We start from the raw sequence: 19,077 nt of genomic DNA on the forward strand, positions 1-19,077 counted from the left end.
TCACAGAGTCTCATGTCTACAGTGAGGGGATAAAAATACCTGCCTCTTAGGGTTGTGGTCAGGATGAGAAAGGAATCCTTGATGTCCCGGTGTCGTGCCTGGCACTCAGGGGTGTCGGCATATTTCTTATGCTCATTTAACTGAAGCCGGCACAGCTATGAGACTCCAGTCTCTGCCTTTTTTTCTCGTAAAAGCCCATCTGGTTCAGCTGCCTCGTCCAGCCCCTCAGACGTTTAGATCAAGGCAGATTTGGCCAAAATCTGGATCCCAGATTGGCGGGGGTCTCCGTCCTTCCCAGAGAGCCCACCAGGGCCCTCTGTGTTTGTGGCTCCTGGGCTGGTGCCCTGGCGGCCGTCCCCTCCTCTTCCCTGCAGGTGGACCCCACCTGGGTACCCGAGGTCTTTGATTGACAGATGGAAAATGTTGGTTTGCTGGTCTCTGTCAACACTCCCTGCCCCCCACCCAGTCCCCTTAGGTGGTTCCTGGCAGGCCCAGCTGTCCCCCAGGACAGTGCCATCTTGACCCCCTCCCTCGCAGGCTTCTGGCATCCTCTAGGGGGCTGTTTTCATTCCATCAAGACTCTCTGCATCTCCTCTGCCCTCCACACCCTTTAGCAGCCCCAGCAGGAGGAGACAGACTCAGGGTATATTGATACACAAGAAAGGCTGTCCTGGGCTGGAAGGGCACACCTATGCACATGTGTGTGCATACGTGTGCGCACACACACACCCGTAGCAGCTCCAGGTCCCAGCGAGCAGACCTGAGGCCCCTGACACCCTCCTTCCGGCAGGAAAGAGGCACTCCTGGAGCAAGCCAGGACCCGTCACCGCCAGCTGGAGGAGCAGCTGGAGGAGCAGCTGGAGGAGCTCAGGCAGCTGCAGGCTTCCCTGCAGGGTTCCTACAAGGTTAGCAGGCGTGGGGAGTGGTTGTGGTGAGAGGAGGGGCTGCCCCCGGGACAAGCCACTCTTCCTCGGGGCAGCCCAGAGGTTAGTGGGAAGGAGAGCCCTAGGCAGCAGAGCCTGTTCCTCCCAGTGTGCCCAGGTGGCCGCATGGCTGAGGGAGAAGAACCTGGTGGTCCTGGAAGAGGGCTGGCAGGCCCCAGCCGGGCTGCAGGCACAGTCGTGGTGGCAGCAGAATCTCCAGGCCGAGCAGGACACGAGTGTACACCACCAGCAAAGGCTGCAGACGGTGAGGTCTTGGGGACCAGGGATGGGCTTACAGGCCAGAGCAGGGGGTGACCCCATAGAGCCCTGGCAGCTGGCTCTGAATCACAGCCGTGGATGGCCGACCTTCGAGTGCTTTCTGCATACAGACGCCGCGCTAAACACCAAAGGGCCGTGAGGCACAGTGGCTTCCCTTGGTACCCTCCCCAAAAATAGTGCCTTTTCAAGAATTTTAAAGATGGTGTTTCGGCGTGATGGTTTTAACAGCTCTCTTGGAAAGACATCAGAGGACAGAGTCAGGGTATGTAGCCAGCAGTCCTGTGCGTGTAGGAGTCAAAGTATAGCACCTTTTAAATTTACCCTCTTCCACCTGCAAAGGGCAGGCCCAGACCCCAGGCTGCCTCTCTCTGATATAAAGTACCCTGCTAAGTATTTGAAATGTTTGATCTCATTTAAACAAAATACCCATTGTTATCTCCATTACATGGATAAGGAAAATGAGCTCAGAGAGGTTAAGGAACTTGCCCAAGATCACACAGCTAGCACACAGACTCTGCAGCTGTGGGGCTGGTGGTTGGAGCCAACACAAGAGCCCTGACACCAGCAGTCCTGAGTCCACGAGGTGTGTGCCATGTTGTGGCTGTAGGAGGGGCAGAGGCTGCTGCGGGATGGCCTCACATCCTCAGAGACCATCCAGGAGCGGCTGCAGGAGCTGAGAGAACTCTGAGAGGAGCTACAGGCCAACTGCCAGAGGAAGGCAGCCAAGCTACAGGAGGCCCTTGAGCAGGCTGGGTGCAGCTCTAGACTCTCCCCCTCGTGCCCACCTCACATTCTGCCCCAGACCCTGCGTCTCCGGCAGAGCGTGGAGGAACTGGAGAAGTGGCTGGAGCCCGTGGAGCTCAAACTGAGAGCCCCCATCGGGGGCCCAGAGCAGCCTGGGCTGGACGAGCTCCTGGGGGCTCAGGGAGAGCTGGACAGGCAGGCCGGACCCGCACAGGCCTTTGTCCGGGAAGGCCACTGCCTGGCCCAAGACGTGGAAGAGCAGGCCCAGCGGCTGCTTCAGAGGTAAACCTGTCCCTCCCCTCTGCCCCCTGGCTCGGCTCCTCGGGGCCCTCCCTGCCCACGGTGAGTGGCACCGAGCGGGCGAGCTGGTGTGCGGGTCACAGTGTGGCCCTGATCCTGACGACCAGGGTGCCCCCTGCCCCGGGCCCACCCTCCGCTGCTGCAGGTTCGAGAGCCAGCGGGTGCCCCTGCGGGAGCGCAGGACAGCCCTGGAGGCCCGGAGCCTCCTCCTGCAGTTCTTCAGGGACGCCGACGAGGAGATGGCCTGGGTGCTGGAGAAGCTGCCCCTGATGGCCGCCCGGGACTGCGGCCAGAGCCCTAGCGTCCTGCGGCGCCTGCAGGAGAAGTGCCAGGTGTGGGCCCAGCAGGAGGGGCGGGGCTGTCGTCAGTTGCCTCTGGGGCTGGAAGCTTCTGCCTGCAGGAGGCTCTGGGGGCCCCTGGATTCTTTGCTGGTCGCAGGGGCAGGGTTCTCTCTGGGGGCAGCTGTGGGATCCCACCGGGCTTGAGAGGCGACTCTGGGTCCCCCAAGGAGCACCCAGGAGCATCCCCTGTCTTCCTCCAGCTCTGCAGAACCTGGAGACTGAGATGAGCAGCCACGAGGCTCTGACCCGGGCGGCGGTGGGCACAGAGCGGGCGAGCTGGTGCAGGCTGGGCACTTTGCGGCCCGCGACGCGGCTGCCCGGGCGCGGCAGCTGGAGGATGCCGTGGGCCACCTGCTGGCAGAGGCTGCGCAGAGGCGACAGCGGCTGCAGCAGGCTCAGGAGGCCCAGCAGTTCCTGATGGAGGTGAGAGGGTGTGATGGGGCACGAAAGGGCGGGGTTGGTCATGAGGACACCCAGAGGGTAGGCAGGGCTGGAAGGTAACCCCCAGGTGGGGGTCCGGGCTCTCTGTGCATCTTCTGTCACCTCCACTAAGTTGTCTCCTGCCCCCAAGATCTTCCTTCAGCATGTTTCCCAGGAAACAGCCCACTGGGTTTGGTTTGGTTTTGCTGTTTTTTCTAAAGCAATGATTCTCAATCAGTGCTTCACATCAGTATCACCTGGAACTTTTAAGAAGTGCTGACACTCAGCTCTATTCCAGACCAAATCCAAATCTTAAGGGGTGAGAGCCAGGCATAGCGGGTTGTTAGAACTCTCAGGTGATCCCCATCAGCCAAGTTGAGAACTTGCTGCTCTAAATCTTGAGGCCATGAACTCAAAAGTTGGGAGCCCTGGAGGGCATCGCCCAGGGAAACCTGTCCTCTATGTCACCTCAGCTCCCAGAGGCAGAATCCTGGCTGGAAGAACAGGGCTGTGTTCAAGAACGGGACATCGAGGATATGGGCCAGAGTGCCGAGTCCACGCAGGCCCTTCTGTGGTGGCTGGAGGCCACCAGGAGAGACCTGGAGGGGTTCAGCATGCGCATCGAGAGGCTGCAGCAGACAGCAGCCCTCCTCGAGAGCGGGCAGAACCCAGAAACATGAGTTGGAGCCAGGCCCAAATAGGGAGGAGCAGGGAGGGGCAGGGAGGGGCTCTCCCTACAGAGGCGCGGGGCCGGTCCAGCCTGGAGAGGAAGGGCTCCAGGCGGATTGTCCTTCCTGCCGCAGCCCCAGGTTGCTCGCCCTGATGCTCACGGTGAGGGACACCCACTCGGGGCTGTTGCAGAGAGCGGAGGGCAGGGAGCAAGGCCTTCGGGAGCAGCTGCAGCTCCACCAACTGGAGCAGGAGGCCCTGCTCCTGGACGCCTGGCTGGCGAGCAAGGTGGCCACTGCCGAGTCCCAGGACTACAGGCAGGACCTGGAGGCCGTCAAGGTGAGTCACTCCTGAGCAAACCTGGAGGAGAGTAGATTGAGTGGCCCGCAAGGGTAGAGAAGGGGGAGGGGGCCACACAGGAAGTGGGGGGCTCTGGGAGGATCCCTGTGGTCCTAGAGGCAGGGCCAAGGGACGTCAGAAATGGCAGGTACTGCCGAGCCCTTCATTAGCTTTGAGAGCTGCTGGACGCCACCTGCAGAGTGACCTCCCTGGCCCTACACCCTGCAGGTGCTGGAAGAGAAGTTCGATGCTTTCAGAAAGGAAGTCCAGAGCCTGGGACAGGCCAAGGTGCAGGCCCCGCGGAAGCAGGCAGGCTCCTTGGAATGGGCGGCACCCAGGTGCTCTCCCCAGATTCAAGGGCAGCGGAGTCACATCGAGGCCGCTTGGGAGAGACTGGACCGGGCAGTGAAAGCCTGCACACAGGTAGGTGCGCCCAGTCTCAGCCAGGGGCAGCCAAGGGGCTGGGACAGCTGTGTCTTCTGCCTGGGCCAGGGACAGGCAGTGCCGCCGTGTGTGTATGTGTGTATGTGTGTATGTGTCTGTGTGTCTGTGTGTCTGTGTGTGGAGCAAGGTGGCTGCCTCCAACTCCCAGTGCCAAGCAGACCAAAAGTCGCAAAGTCCTCCACCTCCAGCCCTCTCCGAGTCTCTCCACCGATTTGGGTTCCCCCTGGTGCAGCTCACACCTCCAGGGAGAAACAGGAAGCATGTCTGGCCAGCTCCTGACGCCCCCCCCCCCCAAAAGCCCCCTCCAAACATAGGCTTCAGGTTTATTAAGACACAGGCCCCGCTGGTCTCTTGTCCTTCACCACACACACTAACTGGGCAAGATCGCTCCAGCCACTCACTCTTCTCATCTAAATGCTCTGTGTAGATCTGTGTGCTGAGGACATCCTCAGTGTTTCTCCACGGCCTTCGCTGTCAGCCACAGCTGGCAGTTTCTAGAAAAGCAGTCCAGGTCCCCGAGCCCCTGACAGAGCCTGCAGCCCAGGGCTGGCCAGGCAGCCTCCTGAGGCGACCCCCTTCATCTCGGCCAGATGCCCCCAAAGCAACCTCCTCCCTCCGGTGGACTCATTCCCACCTGCTTCCGAGCCCCCACCTCTGCTCCTCTCATGAGTTGGGCACTGAAGACCCTCTCCTCACAGAATCCCCCAGGGCCCTACCCCGTCATCAGTAACATCACACATTCACAGAGCAGCTGCCACATCTGAGACATTTCCTGTACCCGGTGGTCATGAACGAGTCACCAAGCCCCATGGACCTCCTTGTTTAAAAGGAAGTGGCCCGGGAGGCTACATCTCCAGGGAGAGAGGACCCTAGCCGGAGCAGGCCCTCCCTCCTCTCTCAGAACCTGGCCATGGCCCGTGAGGTCTGCGGCTTTGAGCAGGCGGCAGCCGAGCTCCGGGGCTGGATGCAGGAGGCGGCAGCCCTGGTGGCAAGAGATGCCTGTGGCCGCAGCCCGGCGCCGGTGCAGACCCTGCAGCAACAGCACAGATGCCTGGAGGTAAGGGTCCACGCCCCGTGGCCTGCCCGGCTGCCCTCCTCCCCTGGGTAAGGGGACCCCAGAGGTGGGAAGGGAGGGCCTGCATGCCCAGGCTGTGGAGGTGGACTTCTCAAGAGGATGGGTGCTCCCTGAAGAGGAGCAGGCATCGGGCTGCCAGGAGGTAAGGCCTGATCCTGTGTTCTGGCGGCAGAGGGAACTGGCAGCGATGGAAAAGGAGGTGGCCCAGGTGCAGATGGAGGCCTGCCAGCTGGGCCAGCTACACCCTGTGGCTCAGGAGGACCTGGCCAAGCAACTGGCTGAGGTGCAGGAGGCCTGGGCCACCCTGAATGTGAAGGTCCAGGAGCGGGGTCACAGCTGGAGGAGGCTGCCCAGGGCCACGCCTTCCTCGGACGCTGTCGGGAACTGCTGTAGGTGGCATCCTGCCCCGGCTGTTGACTCAGCTCTGCCCCGCAGGGCGGGGGTCACCCCAGCTCTTTGGGGGGCTATATAGTCCCCATCTCCCTATGCAGCTCATGCCCTGCCCCCCACCCCAGTCTGCCCTCCTGGCCCTGACAGCAGCTTCCCCTCCCTGCCCCGCAGAGCATGGGCTCAGGAGAAGCAGGGGCTGCTGTCCTCAGAGGAGCTGGCTGGGGATGTGGCTGGGACCGAGCGGCTCCTGGAGCTGCTTGAGGAGCTGGGGCAACAAGTCAAGGGGCACTGCCATCAAGCCCAGAATGTACAGCAGGAAGGGCAGCAGCTGGTGGACAATGGCCACTTCATGTCCCTGGAGAGGTACGAGCACAGAGATGGGTCTGGGGCTGGGCACACAGCCCAGTTACCCAAGGCCTCGGAACCCTGAGCGGGAGGAGAAGGCCAGGCAGGGGGCGGAGAGGGGGGCAGAGACGGGGAGGGTCCAGGCCTCACGGTCTTCCCTCGACACCTCTGCTGGGCACTCCAGCCCTGCCCTACCCCATGGCTCTGCCTGAGCCTCTCACCCACAGCGCCCCGTCCCCCCAGATGACAGAGTGCCTGCAGGAGCTGGACGGTCGGCCGCGGGCACTCAGGGAGGCCTGGGCCCTGCACCGGGAGCGCTGTGAGGGGAGCTGGCAATTGCAGAAGCTGCAGCAGGCGCTGGACCAGGCCGAGGCCTGGCTGGCCTGCCGGGAGGACCTCCTGCTGGACCCCAACGGCGGGGTGAGCTGAGGCCCTGCCCCTTAGCCGCTGCACCGTCTGGCAGCTACAGCCAAGGGCAGGTCTTGCTGCTCCCCTGCGCCCTGGGCCCCGGGCCAGGTTGCAGAGGGTGAGGGAATGGCTCTCTGCTCCCCCGAGGGGTGGGCCGCACCCTGGCTTGCTTCTCCCCAGCGCTCGGTGTCAGATGTGGAGTGGCAAGCCAGGTCCCTGCTCCAGGGGGGAAGGGGAGGAGCCTCACTATCCCGGAGAGGCCGGAAGTCAGGATGTCACCCAGACACACACCCACAGACCCCAAGACCCACACACAGGTTCACACACAGAACAGACCTACACACAATGACACAGTACACAGACTCCACACACAGCCTGTGCCTGAGCAATCACTCACATCACAGCAGGGGGTGGCAGCCAGTTGTGGTGTCTGGTATAATTATCCACTCCTGCAGGGCCTACAGCTTCCAATTTATGATTCAGATGAGGTGCTGCTGAGTCAACAGGCCTTATCCAGGACACAGTGGCTTCTAAGGTCATCAGAGCAGCCATTTCTTCTGCTCTGTGCCTCCAGCCACATGCCCAGGGCAGACAGAGGTAGTGAGTTGGATCATGGGAACCAGTCATCTCCCATCCCCCCCCCACATCACGGTCCCTCCCGCAGCTGCCTCCCAGTAGCCACATCCCACATCAATGTTAGGAGGAGGTGCAGAGGCCGGGGGCACCAGTGCTTGGAAAAGACTCTGGGGAAGCTAGGCCCTAAATTCACTCCACCTCCCTGTTCTCCCAACAGGTCTGGGCCCTGAAGTGAACCTGCAGGTGGCACCAAACCTCAGGGCTACAAGCGAGGACACCCTCAAGGGGACAAGGAGACCCAGCTATCAGGCCCCTGGGACCAACTTCTGGAATAGATGGTTAGGAGACAGGCCCCACCAAGGTCACAGCTTGCTGAAGTCACGCCGTTAGCACTGGTCTGTCTTTGGCTCATCTGATCCTGGGTCTGGCCCACCCCCTATTAATCATGCGACAGGAAGCAGCCCTTTGCCTGAGTCCCTGGGTGAGGAAGACAGGGGTGCTGGCTGTCACTGCCTGCGAGTCACCTGGGCAGGACCAGGGCTGCAGCAGCAAGACCCGCCCCCCAGGCTAAACTGGCCACCTCTCTGCTTGGAGCAAGTGGGCCGGAGTGGAGTAGACACTGCCATGAGCTCACAGCCTGCTCTTCAGGGGAAGCCCAAGCTGACTTGCCAGCTCTATAAGGTGCCTGAGGAGAGGTTTTGTTTCCTAAACCAGTCCTTGCCATGGGTAACCAAGAGGTGGGATGACCTGTCCCTTCTTGGAAGCAATGACAGTAATCTCCATAATGCCTCACGTTTGTATGGGCCTCTGTAATACATAAAATGCTCTATTTATTTCACTCTGTACAGCTACTCAAGGTAGCAAGGAAGGGAAAGGACACCCAGGTCACGGGGCTTTGTGTGCGCACACAAATCTGGCCCAGACTGCCCCACTTACCCCGCTGCCACAGAACCTCTGAATCTTCTCCAGCCACATCATGGAGACGAGGTCCCAGCCCCTGTTTAAAACCCTCAACCTACCCCAGGGTGTCCGTGGCAGGGGTGCTGGTGGCTTCAGTGCCACGTCTGGGTGGTGCTGGGCGCCTTCGTGAGCCCCTCAGAGGGCTGGCGACCACAACTGGGCCGTCCAAACCGCCAGAGGCTCTGAACTTGGTGATGACGGTCTCCACCCCAACTCAACCGGAGCAGCAAGGCGGCCAAGAAGGGAGCCTGAAAGAGTCAGGGGCCGTGGGGCTGGGGCGTGGCATGGCATCCTCCTGCCCATCACTCGGCCCGGCGCTGCTTGCGCCGCCGCACGGCCTCACGCAGGGCCTCCAGCAGCTGCTCCTGGTTGTTGCAGATGTTGTAGTGCGTCAGGCGGAGCAGCTTGTCCATGTCCTCCTGGCTGTAGGTCACCTTCAAGTAGTGGTAGGGGGAGTCGGATGAAGACAGGTTCACCTCCCCGGCCTCCTGCGCCTCGGCCGTCCGCCGGACCCCTGTGGAGAGAGTGCAGGCCGGCCATGGGAGGAGACCTCGCTGGGGATGGAGGGCGGGTTTGGGGTCACGTGGGTGGAGGCCTAGAGGATAGAGGAGGGCTCCAGAGGATGGTGGCTCACCTGGGGCTGAGTGCTCCCGGAAGGAGGCGTTTACCAGCGGGAAGTGCAGCACGGCAGGGGCGTCAGGGCGGGAAGGGTCTGAGAAGAGGTGGCACTCTCGGGGCTGGCGCTGCTCCTCGGGGCTGGGTGAGATGGACGGGAACGGGATGCCCTGCTTCTGGCAGAACCGATCCAGGAGCTGCAGCTGCTGCAGGGTGGGCAGAAGAGGCATCAGCGGGATGGGTCCATGGGCTCCCAGTGTCCTCCACGCTGGGCTGCCTGAACGTGGAGGTCTGCTAAGACGTGGGACTGAGTGCCCAGATGCCAAGCCAGACGCTAGTGGACCCAGCAGGCCAGGCTGGGGTAAATGTTCTAAACCTGGCAGCCCTTCTATGGCAGCCCCTTTGGTGTCAATAGAGCCGGGCCGCTAACAACAACGCCCAGGTTCTGCAACTGGGAGACAAAACCCTTCACGGGACCAACACGGAAACTCAGAGCAAGGAGTCCCAGGGGTTCAGGACCAAACAGGGTGCAGGTACGTTCAAAATAAAATACATTTTAAAACACTGCCAGCTTCCCACCACGCCAGCTTCCTGAGCAGAGTAAGCTCCCCTGGGGGAGAGCTCATAGAATCCACAGCCTTTCATTCACAGCGTCGCTGTCACAGCCCCAAAGGGAAGCTGTCCCAGAAACCAGACTCCAAAGCAGATCTCTCCAGAGTCAGGATGTCGGGTCAGCTGAGGCCAGGCCTGGCGTTGCCCCCGTCTCCCAAGCCTGCCCACTGCCCACCTGAAAGGCTCCATGGAGGTTGTAATCCAGCGACAGGATAAGGTCCACGTCCCGTGTGGGCCGCAGGAGGGGTGGGCAGCTGGTGTTGACAAGGTAGCCAACATCCAACAGGCAAAGGAAGGGCTCTGCAGGTGTCAGCTGGTTGGGGAGGCCATCCAGTTTGGTGGCTGGAAAGTTAGGGGGTGGGGATCGGGTGGAGAGCAGCTGTCACTGGTGCTAAAGGCACCAGCCCCTTCAGCCTAATGCCAGCTCCTTGCTGCTTTAGAAGGAGGCTCTACCATCCGGCTCCTGCCCTCTCCTGCCAAAGCAGCACCTCAACTCCCGAGGCTCCACAGATGGGCCCTGACCCCAACGTAAGGAGAGGAAAAGGGGCTCCCGCTCCAAGCCACCCAGAGAACTGAACTGAAACGAATTGGGGCCAAGGGATTGGACAGTGCAGATGTCTGGACCAGGGACCCAAGGCTCAGGTGGCCATGGGAAGAGTTTGGGGAGCTAGGAGCAGGGGAGAAAAGCAATACCTTTCCAGGCAGAGAAGTGAGGATGCTGGAAATAGTCCTTGTGGAAACAGAGGCCACGGAGGAAATTGTGGGTGGCCTGGGCAAGTGGACGCCATGTCAGAAGGTCAGTGAAGAACTCAGCTATCCTGCTGGCCGCTGTGGGAGGCTCTCCTATATTCAGAAGGGGGACCTGCTCCTTGTCTGCAGTCAAGAATGGGGTAAACGGGGACCCTTTATTCCAGCCTCTGTGGACTCACAAAGGAGGAGAGAGCCACCCCACACTCCCCAAATACAGGCCCACTGGCTGCCTCTCCCATCCTGCGGGGAAGAGCCCAGGCACCTACCCAGGCTGGCCTGAGCCTGTGCCCAGCGGTCCCAGAACTGGCTGGGCTCGGAGGACGAATACAAGCTGTCCTGGAGGCTGGCTGCGTACAGGTTGCTCCAGATGCCTGAGGAGGAGATCCGAGTGGGAGAGAGTCCCCCACCTCACCAAACCCAGACCATTCCCCACAGCCCGTCCGGGACCAGGAAACGTCCCAGTGACTGAGCTGGGACAGTCGAGCCCGCCACCTCGCCCAGGCCCCTTCTCCCCACAACTCTAGCTTCTCCCGCCTCCCAGACCCGCTCACCTTCCAGGAAGCAGATGCGGGACTCAGGAAGCCGCTTTGTCAGGCGCCCCATGAAGAACTCGGAGCCAAAGAGCTCAGAGGGGATGAAGGCGCCGTACTTGGGAAAGCCGACCTCATAGGGGGAGAACTCACACCACTCTGTGAAGAGCCACACAGCCTCACCATGGGGCCCAGAGCCTGAGGCCCCTCGGGCACCAAGGCACCCACCATGGGCCCCGCGTCAGGCAGCCTCGTGATCAGGAGGCCCAGCCTTGCTGCTGGCACCCTGAGCGTGGGACCCACGGCCCTTGCCCCCATCCCAAAGCCTGAGTGACTCAGATAGGATGACAGGCTCTGGAAAGCAAGGGACCTGGCCCAGAAGAGGGGGGAGTTAACACCCACCTTCACAGACAGGCCTGGCTACCTCTCACCCCGACAACTGTGAGAGCACAGGTCACGGTTCTGGAGCTACTCACCCCCAAATTCAAAGGTAGTCAGGTTCCGTTCTTTGGTGTTGAGAGCACAGTAGATGGGCAGAGGGTTCTGGCCACGGCTCAGGGCCTCCCGCTGGTCTGAGAGTTTGTGGTCGTGAGGCTGAGGGAAGGTAGTGTGAGCCTAAAGCCAGGGCTTCCTGGGGCCTTTCCCAGACCCTGCGGCCCAGGGCCGCTCCCCACCTCTGGACCTTGCCCTGGCTTTGGCTGCCCCCATCCCCCGGCAACAGCCCCACTCCGCCCCCCAGGCCGCGCCCCTCCCCACACCTCGTCATGCAACAGCGCCTCGTTGATGAGGGCCCACAGGTTGGTGAAGCAGGGCGGGTGGCCCAGGCGCGCACGCTCAGCCAGCTCCTGCTGGTACCGCCACAGCTGGCTGGGGGCCAGCACGCCCAGCTTGCTCTTGGTCACCTGCGTCTTCAGTGACTCGATGGGCCCTGCCAGGTCCTTCTGAGACCACTCTGGGTCCTCGTAGAGGTTGGCCAAAGCCCTGGGAAAAGCCAAAGCCAGGGGATTGTCACTCAAGGACCCCCATCACGCGCCTTGGGCTCATTCTCTATGCTAGGACAACGGCCCAAAAGACACCTTCCAGGGTCCCCTTGAGCACCTTTCTTTCTGGCACGTGCATTCTCCCACCCCTTCCAGTTTGGTCAGAGAGGCCGGTGGAGTCTGAGAGAGCCTTACCACCACACCCTCCTATCACAACCCAACTAGCCACCCCCAGGCTCCTACACTCAAGCTCACCAGGTGGAGCCCGAGGCCCCTGTGATGCAGGAGATGCAATCCAAGAGGCCCAGCTCCTTTAGGCCAGCCAGCTGCCCATACAGGGAAGTCATGGCCCGGATCCCACCACCAGTGGCCATAACAGCTACCACTGGGATCTGGAAGAGAGAATAGCCAGGCTTGGAGAGGCCTTAGGGAAGGGGAAGGCCAAGCCACAGGAAGAAGAGGTAGCAAGCCAAGTGCCCACTCAGCTCACCCACAGCTAAGGCTGGTCAAGATCTGATCAGGGCTCTTGGGACCAGTTCTAGTCAGGTCTGCTGAGGAAGGTCTACTCGGAAGTAGCCTTGCAAGCGTCAGGCTTGTCTGGTTTTAAGAACTCCAAGAGAAATGGACAAGTTCCAGGCCTCATCTCCTCACCTCTAGCCCCTAAGGAGTCTGGTGACTGCTTTCTTGAAGCCCCAGGGTCACCTCAAAAGTCTCCCACATGGCTACCTCTCTCCCTCTTTCTAGGAGAGGTCAAATCCCTAGGAGATGCCCCAGGCTGATCTGATGCCCCAGGCCTCATGCACTGCTCTGCATTTGATGTGATCAAGCTCCTGACAACAGCAAGGGAGAGGGAAGCAGAGCAGGGTCCAAGGCTGGCTCGGCACCAGTTCTGGTCTGGTTAGGGCACAACCAGTCCCAGCATCCAGCACTGAACCCGAGGACGCCCACCTAATCCAGCCCAGTCCCCAGACCTCATCCTCCTGCAGGTCTCCATCCAGCTGCAGGGCCTGCTTCAGGGCCTTGGCCACCACCTGCTTCCTCCTGCTCAGGAAGGCCCGCTCCTCAGCACAGGGCCCGCAGTCCAGCCGCACCGCCAGCTCCCTCGGTCTGGGTGGGAAGGAAGGCACCATGAGGCAGCTCCCGGCCTCGTCAGAGAAAGAGAAGCTGGGCTGGCCTGCCTGCCCCGGAAAGCCAGCCGCCACCCTTCTCTCCTCTCCTCTCCTCTCTCCAACCCTCGCCCCTGCTCCTGCGTCCTCACTGACGTGTGTCGTGTGGATATGAGGGGGAGAAGGTGAACCCAGACCCTGGCGGGGACACCCTTGGGGAAGCAGCACAGCGGATTCACAGGACCAGGAAAGCGGTGACTGAAGAGGCTCCGGGGAGGACCCAATGCCATTGATCCACTTCCTCCTCTCAGCCTCTCTCCCTCACCCACCCAAAAATGACTCTAAAGGGGACAGGAATGGTGCTCCCACCTCTTCATGGTGGGGAGCTAGCGCCCCCCCAGGCATGTGCAGGGCCAGTGTAGGCGGCTCCTCCCATCTCCTGAGGGTTAACTGAGGCCCCGAAGGGGCGCGACTGCACTCCTCTTGGTTTCCTTGCCCCCTCTGTGCCTCTAACCACTGTCCCACCTGCCATCTGCTTTTCCAGCCAAACATTTATCAAGTGCCTCCCAAGTGCCAGGCACTGGGCTAGACACACACCCCTCTGACTGAACCAGGAATGCATGTAGAACGTTAACAGGAAGAGCCTTCATCTGCCAAGGCCCCCGCACCTCAGGCCCCACCGTGGGAGCAAACCCCTGAGCATCTCAGAGAGGATTCACGGTGGTCGGGCCTGCTAGGGGCCGCCCCGTGCCTGCTCGTTCCTCCAGGCTGAGTGCCCGCTGCTGTCCCCCGTGACCTTTCCCAGTGCCCAGCCGGCCTCTCACCCTTCTTCTTTTTTCAGCTCCACCTTCATCAGGGGCTCCTGAAAACCATGAAGCCTCCAGTCACAAAGATGGGACACCCCGTTGCCTTCAACCCAGCCCAAGCCACGTCCCATGACAGCCCCATGCTCCCTTGGGCGCCAGCCATCTCCACAGGGGCCAGGTCTGAGGCCTGAAGACAGGGATACTCAGAGAACTCCTCTCCCAGAGCCTGGCCTGGCATTTGTCCAGGGCCTGGCCCAAGGACAGAAGCCGCTACAGAAGCAGGCCCGCCCTTCAAGGCCTGGGGCCTGGGCCCAGCCCCGCCCGTGCATCTGGCTTTCTTCCTCTGGGTGACCAGTACCTGGGATGTAGGGAAGACAAGTCTCACCACTTGGTCAGAGGGCAGTGCCCTCAGAGGCACCTTCAGCTGCTCTTGGGGCGCATCCTGCAGGAAGGATGAAGAGGACCTAAGAATCTCCACCCTTCCATTCCAGCAAAGCCTCATCAATTGCCCCGGGAGTGACAGAGAAGTAGCTGGAAGGGGGACAGGAGGCTGAGGTCAACCCCACACTTCCCAGGATGCCTCCTGGGAAACCTCGGGGTGAGCAGAGGAACAGGCTGGCAGGAGGTGCCGAGGGAAGGAGGGGGTAGGGCTCTGCAGGCCTCAGCGCCCGGGACGTCCCACTACCTGCAAGTGAATACTCAGCTCCTGCTCCCAGCAGGCCGGCCAATGGAAGCGGAAGGAGCCGGCGCCCACGGAGGCCTCCTGTGGACCCTCACAGGACCCGGGAACCACAAGCTGAACTCCGCCCTCTGACCCTGGAAACAGGAACCAGAGCAGAGAGGCTGGGAATGGGATCTCAGCCCACAGAGGCCCCTGTCTCGCCTAAGGGGCCTGGGGGCGGGGCACTCCCCCCCACTGAGATGGAGGTCTGGCTCAGACCTGGGCTGGGAGATGGGGTCGCACCACAGCCCCTCTGAGGACTAAAGGGAAAAGCCCCAGCATGGATTCGTCCCCTCACCCCTGCTCCTGGCTGAGAGCTGGGGGCAGCTAGTGCAAGGTTCCCTCCAGGGTCCCCTTAGAAAGGGGAAGACAAGGGCTGAGAGACGGCAGCTCTCCCAGTGGTTTGGGGACTCACCCTGCTGGCCCCCGGCCTTCTCCAGTCGAACGTGCAAGCAGGAGAGCTCCCGGGCCTGGGTCATTAAGAGAGCCCCTCAGACTCGAGCCCCTCCCCTGCTGGAGACGCCACCCTCCCAACACCCTGGTTCCTGCTCCTCAGCACCTTTTTACCTTGGCCCTGAGTCACCAAACATTTGCTTGGGGTTGTAGCCTCTGGAACTAAAATCCCAGCCGGCTCCGCCACCCCCCAGCAACAACGGTAACCGACCCCCGTGGTGGGCCCAAGCTTCAGGCCCGGGGAGAAGGGTGCGCAGAGGGCACGAGGGAGGGGCTCTAGACTCACCACCAGGATGCCATTACTGACGAGGCGCTCAGCACAGTCGGTCCTGGAAAGAGCCCCCAGTGACCCTTAGCGAGAACCCAGGTTCCCATCCCCCAAGGAGGTCTGGGCTTTCCTCCTCCACCCCTGATGCCTCCCAGGGAAGGGTGTCAGCTCTGGGTGCGCTGGGCTCTGTCCTTCCCGGAAGGAATCACTCCCACCCGGGAACTGCCCCATGGCCCGACTTACAGATTCTGCAGCCGAAATTCAACTTCCAGCTGCTCCTTGCCCTGGAGAGAGAAAGAAGCAAGTTAGAAACGGTGAGGAGTACGTGTGTGTGTAGGTCCCAACCCAGACACCTGGGCTGCTGCGGTCCCAGTGGTGAGGAGAGCCACTGGCCACCTTCCCTGGACTGCTCCAAGAAAGCTGCCCTTGGCCTAGGGGACAAGACAGAGGGTCGGGGACAGGACTGCTCTTTGGTGGACAGGAGCTCCTCGCTGACAGAGGCCTCTGGGATGCCAGGGAAGCCTGGACCACTCACTGGGGAAGAAAGCCATGTACCTGGCTACCCTCCAAAGCATCCCGTCCCCAGGGCTGAAGCCCTCCGCTGCCTGCACACAGCCTTGCCTGAGGGTTCAGCGAGAAGCTCTCACGCCGGGACTCCCCAGCCCGCAAAGTCCCCACGTCAAACAGCACTGACAACAGAGGGTCATCCTTGGTCAGAAGGTCCTGGTCAAAGACTCTGAGTTGCACGATGTTCTGAAAGGGGAACAGAGTGAGGGGGCTGCAGGAAGAAGGGGTGGGACAGGGGTGGGTCAGGGAGCAGGGCCAGGCTGATGCCTGCCCACCTTGAGCTGGCTGTGGATTCGGAAGTGAAAGCTCTGATTCCAGATGGGGTTTCTGCTGTTCTTGACCATGCACGTCTGGAGCTGCTGGCTGGAGGCCGAGGGCAGCCACAGAGTCACGTAGCAGTCAGAGGGAGTCACTGTGGGAAGGAAGAAGGAGTGCCCGGTGCTGGCCAAGAGCCCTTCCCAGCCCAGCCGCCCAGAGCCCACGTCCTTCCGTCACAGGCAGCCCCAGGAGACCTAGAGACCCAGGAAATGGGGCTGGGTCGGGAGGCAGGAGGTGCAGGCCTGACCTCGATGTTCCATCCACTACCTCCTATCAGCACCCTCTCTGGGACCCGCTGCACGCCCAGCCCTACTCGCATCTCTTCCCACTGTCCTGCCCCACTCTGAAGCCAGCTGCAGAACCACTGCCCTCTCTGGGCCCAGCACTCACCTAGGTCCTTGGAGGGCAGACCATGGGCCTGCAGGACATGAATGGTGAGCAAGCAGGTCCCAGGCACCTTTGCCTGCATAGGAGAGAGAGAGAAACAGGCTTACTACAGGCTGATGGGCCCAAAGGGGAGGCTGGGGTGACACCTTGAGGCCTAATCCTGAACCAGAAGGACCAGCCCTGCCCAGCCACAGGCCTGTCCTCCACCCACCAGAGTCCTGAGCCAACAGGCGGCTACGGTATCTCCTGATGAGGCCTGCCTACACTTACACAACACTTTGCACCAGCTCTGGTCCAAGGGTCATGTAGATTAACTCGATTTAATCATACAACCACCCTATGCACGAGGACTACTTATTATAACCAACCCCACAAGGAAACAGAGGCACAGAAAGGCTAAGTAGTTGCTTGCCCGAGACCCAGGGCCAGGACTGGAGCAGGCTAGCTTGACTTCTGCTCTCAACTCCCACACTTACCTGCTTCCAGTTCCTGGTACAGTATCCTTACTCTTTCCACCCCACAACCCTGGCTCCCCTTTACTAAGCAGCCTTGAGGCTGGTCTTGGGTGGCGGGGGGCCCCCAGGGCAGCAAAGCGGGGTGTGGATATAAGGCTACAGAGGGAAGGGAAGAGGTATGTCAGGGCCCCGGTTGTCCTTGGTCCCCCTGGTTGAGCTGCTTCCCATACTCTGCATCCCTGGCCAAAAGACAATTCTGGAAATGGGCTCTCCACTAGGCTAGGGACAGCAATTATCAGCTCAGACCACCCATAGGTTGTCCAGTCTTCCAGGTCCTACAAGGTCAGGCTAAAGATGGTCCCCAGGTGGCCCCATCCAAACCCACGACCCTGGGTATGGGGATGTAGACCCTGTGCTAATCGAGTCTTCCTTTTGGCCATCAGCCCTGCTTCAGAAGGGCCCTGATGGAACGGAGTCCAGGGGCAGAGCTGGAAGAGCTCATCCAGCACCGTCAGCCCTGGGGCCCCCATGACCCAAGCAACTGAGTCAGAAAGAACACCAGAGCGGCCATTTCCTCTGGGGCCCCAGGACGGCAGCTGGGAGCCTGAGTTCTCAGGGCCCAAATCCACGGTGCCAGGGAGCTCCGCCTGGAGCCCATTTCTAGGGCAGGAAAAACACAGAATGATCCTCCTTCCCAAGACCCTGCCTCTTCCCTGGCCTCTGCTCCCTGGCCCTGTCCAAGGCCGGCAAACACCTGGAGAAGCCCATAGCCCCCTCGAGAAACAGCATTAACCAGGCCGCGCAGGGACCAGTGCCCTAGCAGGTCTTACCAGAGCCATGAGGCAGAGTGTCCTCGGGAGGAAGGAATGACGGCAGCACCTGCAGGACTAAGGACTGTCAGCTTTCTCACCCAGCGCCAGGGATGTCCCAGCAGGCCCCGAGCTCCTCCCTGGTTCCTGCCCACTGCCTCCGCTCCACCCAAGGCCCACGCCCACTCCCGGACCAGCCACCCGTCCAGGAGATGAGACACCTTAAGCCCACACAGAGCCACTGACACCCTCGCGATGGGGGCTCAGCACCCCCAGAGACCCATCCTCTCCAGCCACCGCCCTCTGGGCCCCACAGCCCTGCTCTCCCTGCCTGGACCTCAAGGAGGGACCCCCAGGAGAGCTCGCCGTCAGCAGCTGAGCAAGAGGCCGCAGGGGTCTGGCTGGGGGCGCGGCTGAAGGGGCTGCTGAGGTCTGGAAGGCAGGGAGCGGGCCCCAGAGCGGCAGCAAACCCACGAGCCGCATTCCCCCACCCCAGGGCCTTCCACAGCCTCCTGGTGCCAACGTGACAGAACCGCCCCGTCTTCACTGAAGCGCTTGGCCAACCTGAGGGGAGCGCCCCGGGCCCCAGCGTGAGCCGGCAGGGCTGTGGCTTGTTCTGTGAAACAGCCCTTCAAAGCCGCGTGCTGGGCTGCCTCCACCTTGGAGCTGGGTGCTGGGTGGCGGCCGGGGAAGGGGGCTCTTCCGTCCCCAGGGCCAGGTTGGGGCAAGGGGGCGGGATGGGGACAGCGAGTGTAGAGACCCGCTCCTTCCTCAGGGCGACAGCCTCAGGAGGGACAGGGGTTTCTGTCCCCTCCTATCTGTGCCTGCTGTGAGGGAAACAAGGGCGACCTTTAGGGAACAAGACCGCACCAGCTGCCATGGAGCTGGAGGAGGAGAGCAAACAAGGCCAGAGCGAAGCTAACGAGAGCTTTACAGGCCCTGAGTCAACGAGTTCTGTGCCACAGAGTGACAGCAAGGCTGAGGTTGGCCTGCTTGCCCCAAAGAGGCTGTGACGGCGGCCGGGGACAGAGAGGTCTCGGCCGCAGAGAGCTCCTCAGGCCCCGGCCTGGACCCAGCCTTCACCCCCAATCAGGGTCACCCTGAAATGTTCACCTGAACCTTCCAGCCCTCACCAGACCACGGAAGGCAACCGCGAGGGAGCCTTAGCACACGTGAATCATAGCCGCCTTTTATTGAACGCTTCCTCCGTGCCAGGCCGTTGCCATCCTTACAGATACCGTCCCCAACACGCCATGAGATAGGAACCATCGTTATCTCTGTTTTACAGACAGCACACTGATGCTGTGAGGCAGTCACTCGCCCAAGGTCACGGCGCCGGTGAGAGGCGGTGCCGCACCTGAACCCCACTCCTCTTCCAGAACAGGCTGTTGCCTCACCTGTGCGCCAGCTTCCTGGGGGCCCACACCCAGACCTGCCTGGCACCTCCTGGTCCTCCCGATCCTCTGAAGCTGACCCTAAGCCCAGCT

The 19,077-nt window shown here is 61.4% G+C and overlaps 1 protein-coding gene across 1 annotated transcript; it reads right to left on the reverse strand.

Moving 5' to 3' along the window:
• Positions 1–8,063: 8,063 nt before the first annotated feature.
• On the reverse strand, positions 8,064–19,058 carry PLA2G4B (phospholipase A2 group IVB). Its single transcript, XM_059913532.1, has 21 exons — positions 18,988–19,058; positions 17,612–17,660; positions 16,330–16,402; positions 15,897–16,033; positions 15,676–15,807; positions 15,298–15,338; positions 15,073–15,115; positions 14,749–14,803; positions 14,298–14,428; positions 13,971–14,054; positions 13,631–13,668; positions 12,672–12,807; positions 11,956–12,092; positions 11,479–11,701; positions 11,197–11,314; positions 10,742–10,879; positions 10,457–10,561; positions 10,134–10,313; positions 9,616–9,782; positions 8,848–9,034; positions 8,064–8,727 (listed from the first exon to the last, which is right to left on the reverse strand). Exons 2-21 carry the CDS (start codon positions 17,618–17,620, stop codon positions 8,516–8,518), a joined length of 2,346 nt encoding a protein of 781 aa, XP_059769515.1. The 5' UTR covers positions 17,621–17,660; positions 18,988–19,058; the 3' UTR covers positions 8,064–8,515.
• Positions 19,059–19,077: the final 19 nt, after the last annotated feature.

The sequence above is a fragment of the Balaenoptera ricei genome, chromosome 2 (genome assembly GCF_028023285.1).
Source record: "Balaenoptera ricei isolate mBalRic1 chromosome 2, mBalRic1.hap2, whole genome shotgun sequence".
Taxonomy (NCBI): domain Eukaryota; kingdom Metazoa; phylum Chordata; class Mammalia; order Artiodactyla; family Balaenopteridae; genus Balaenoptera; species Balaenoptera ricei.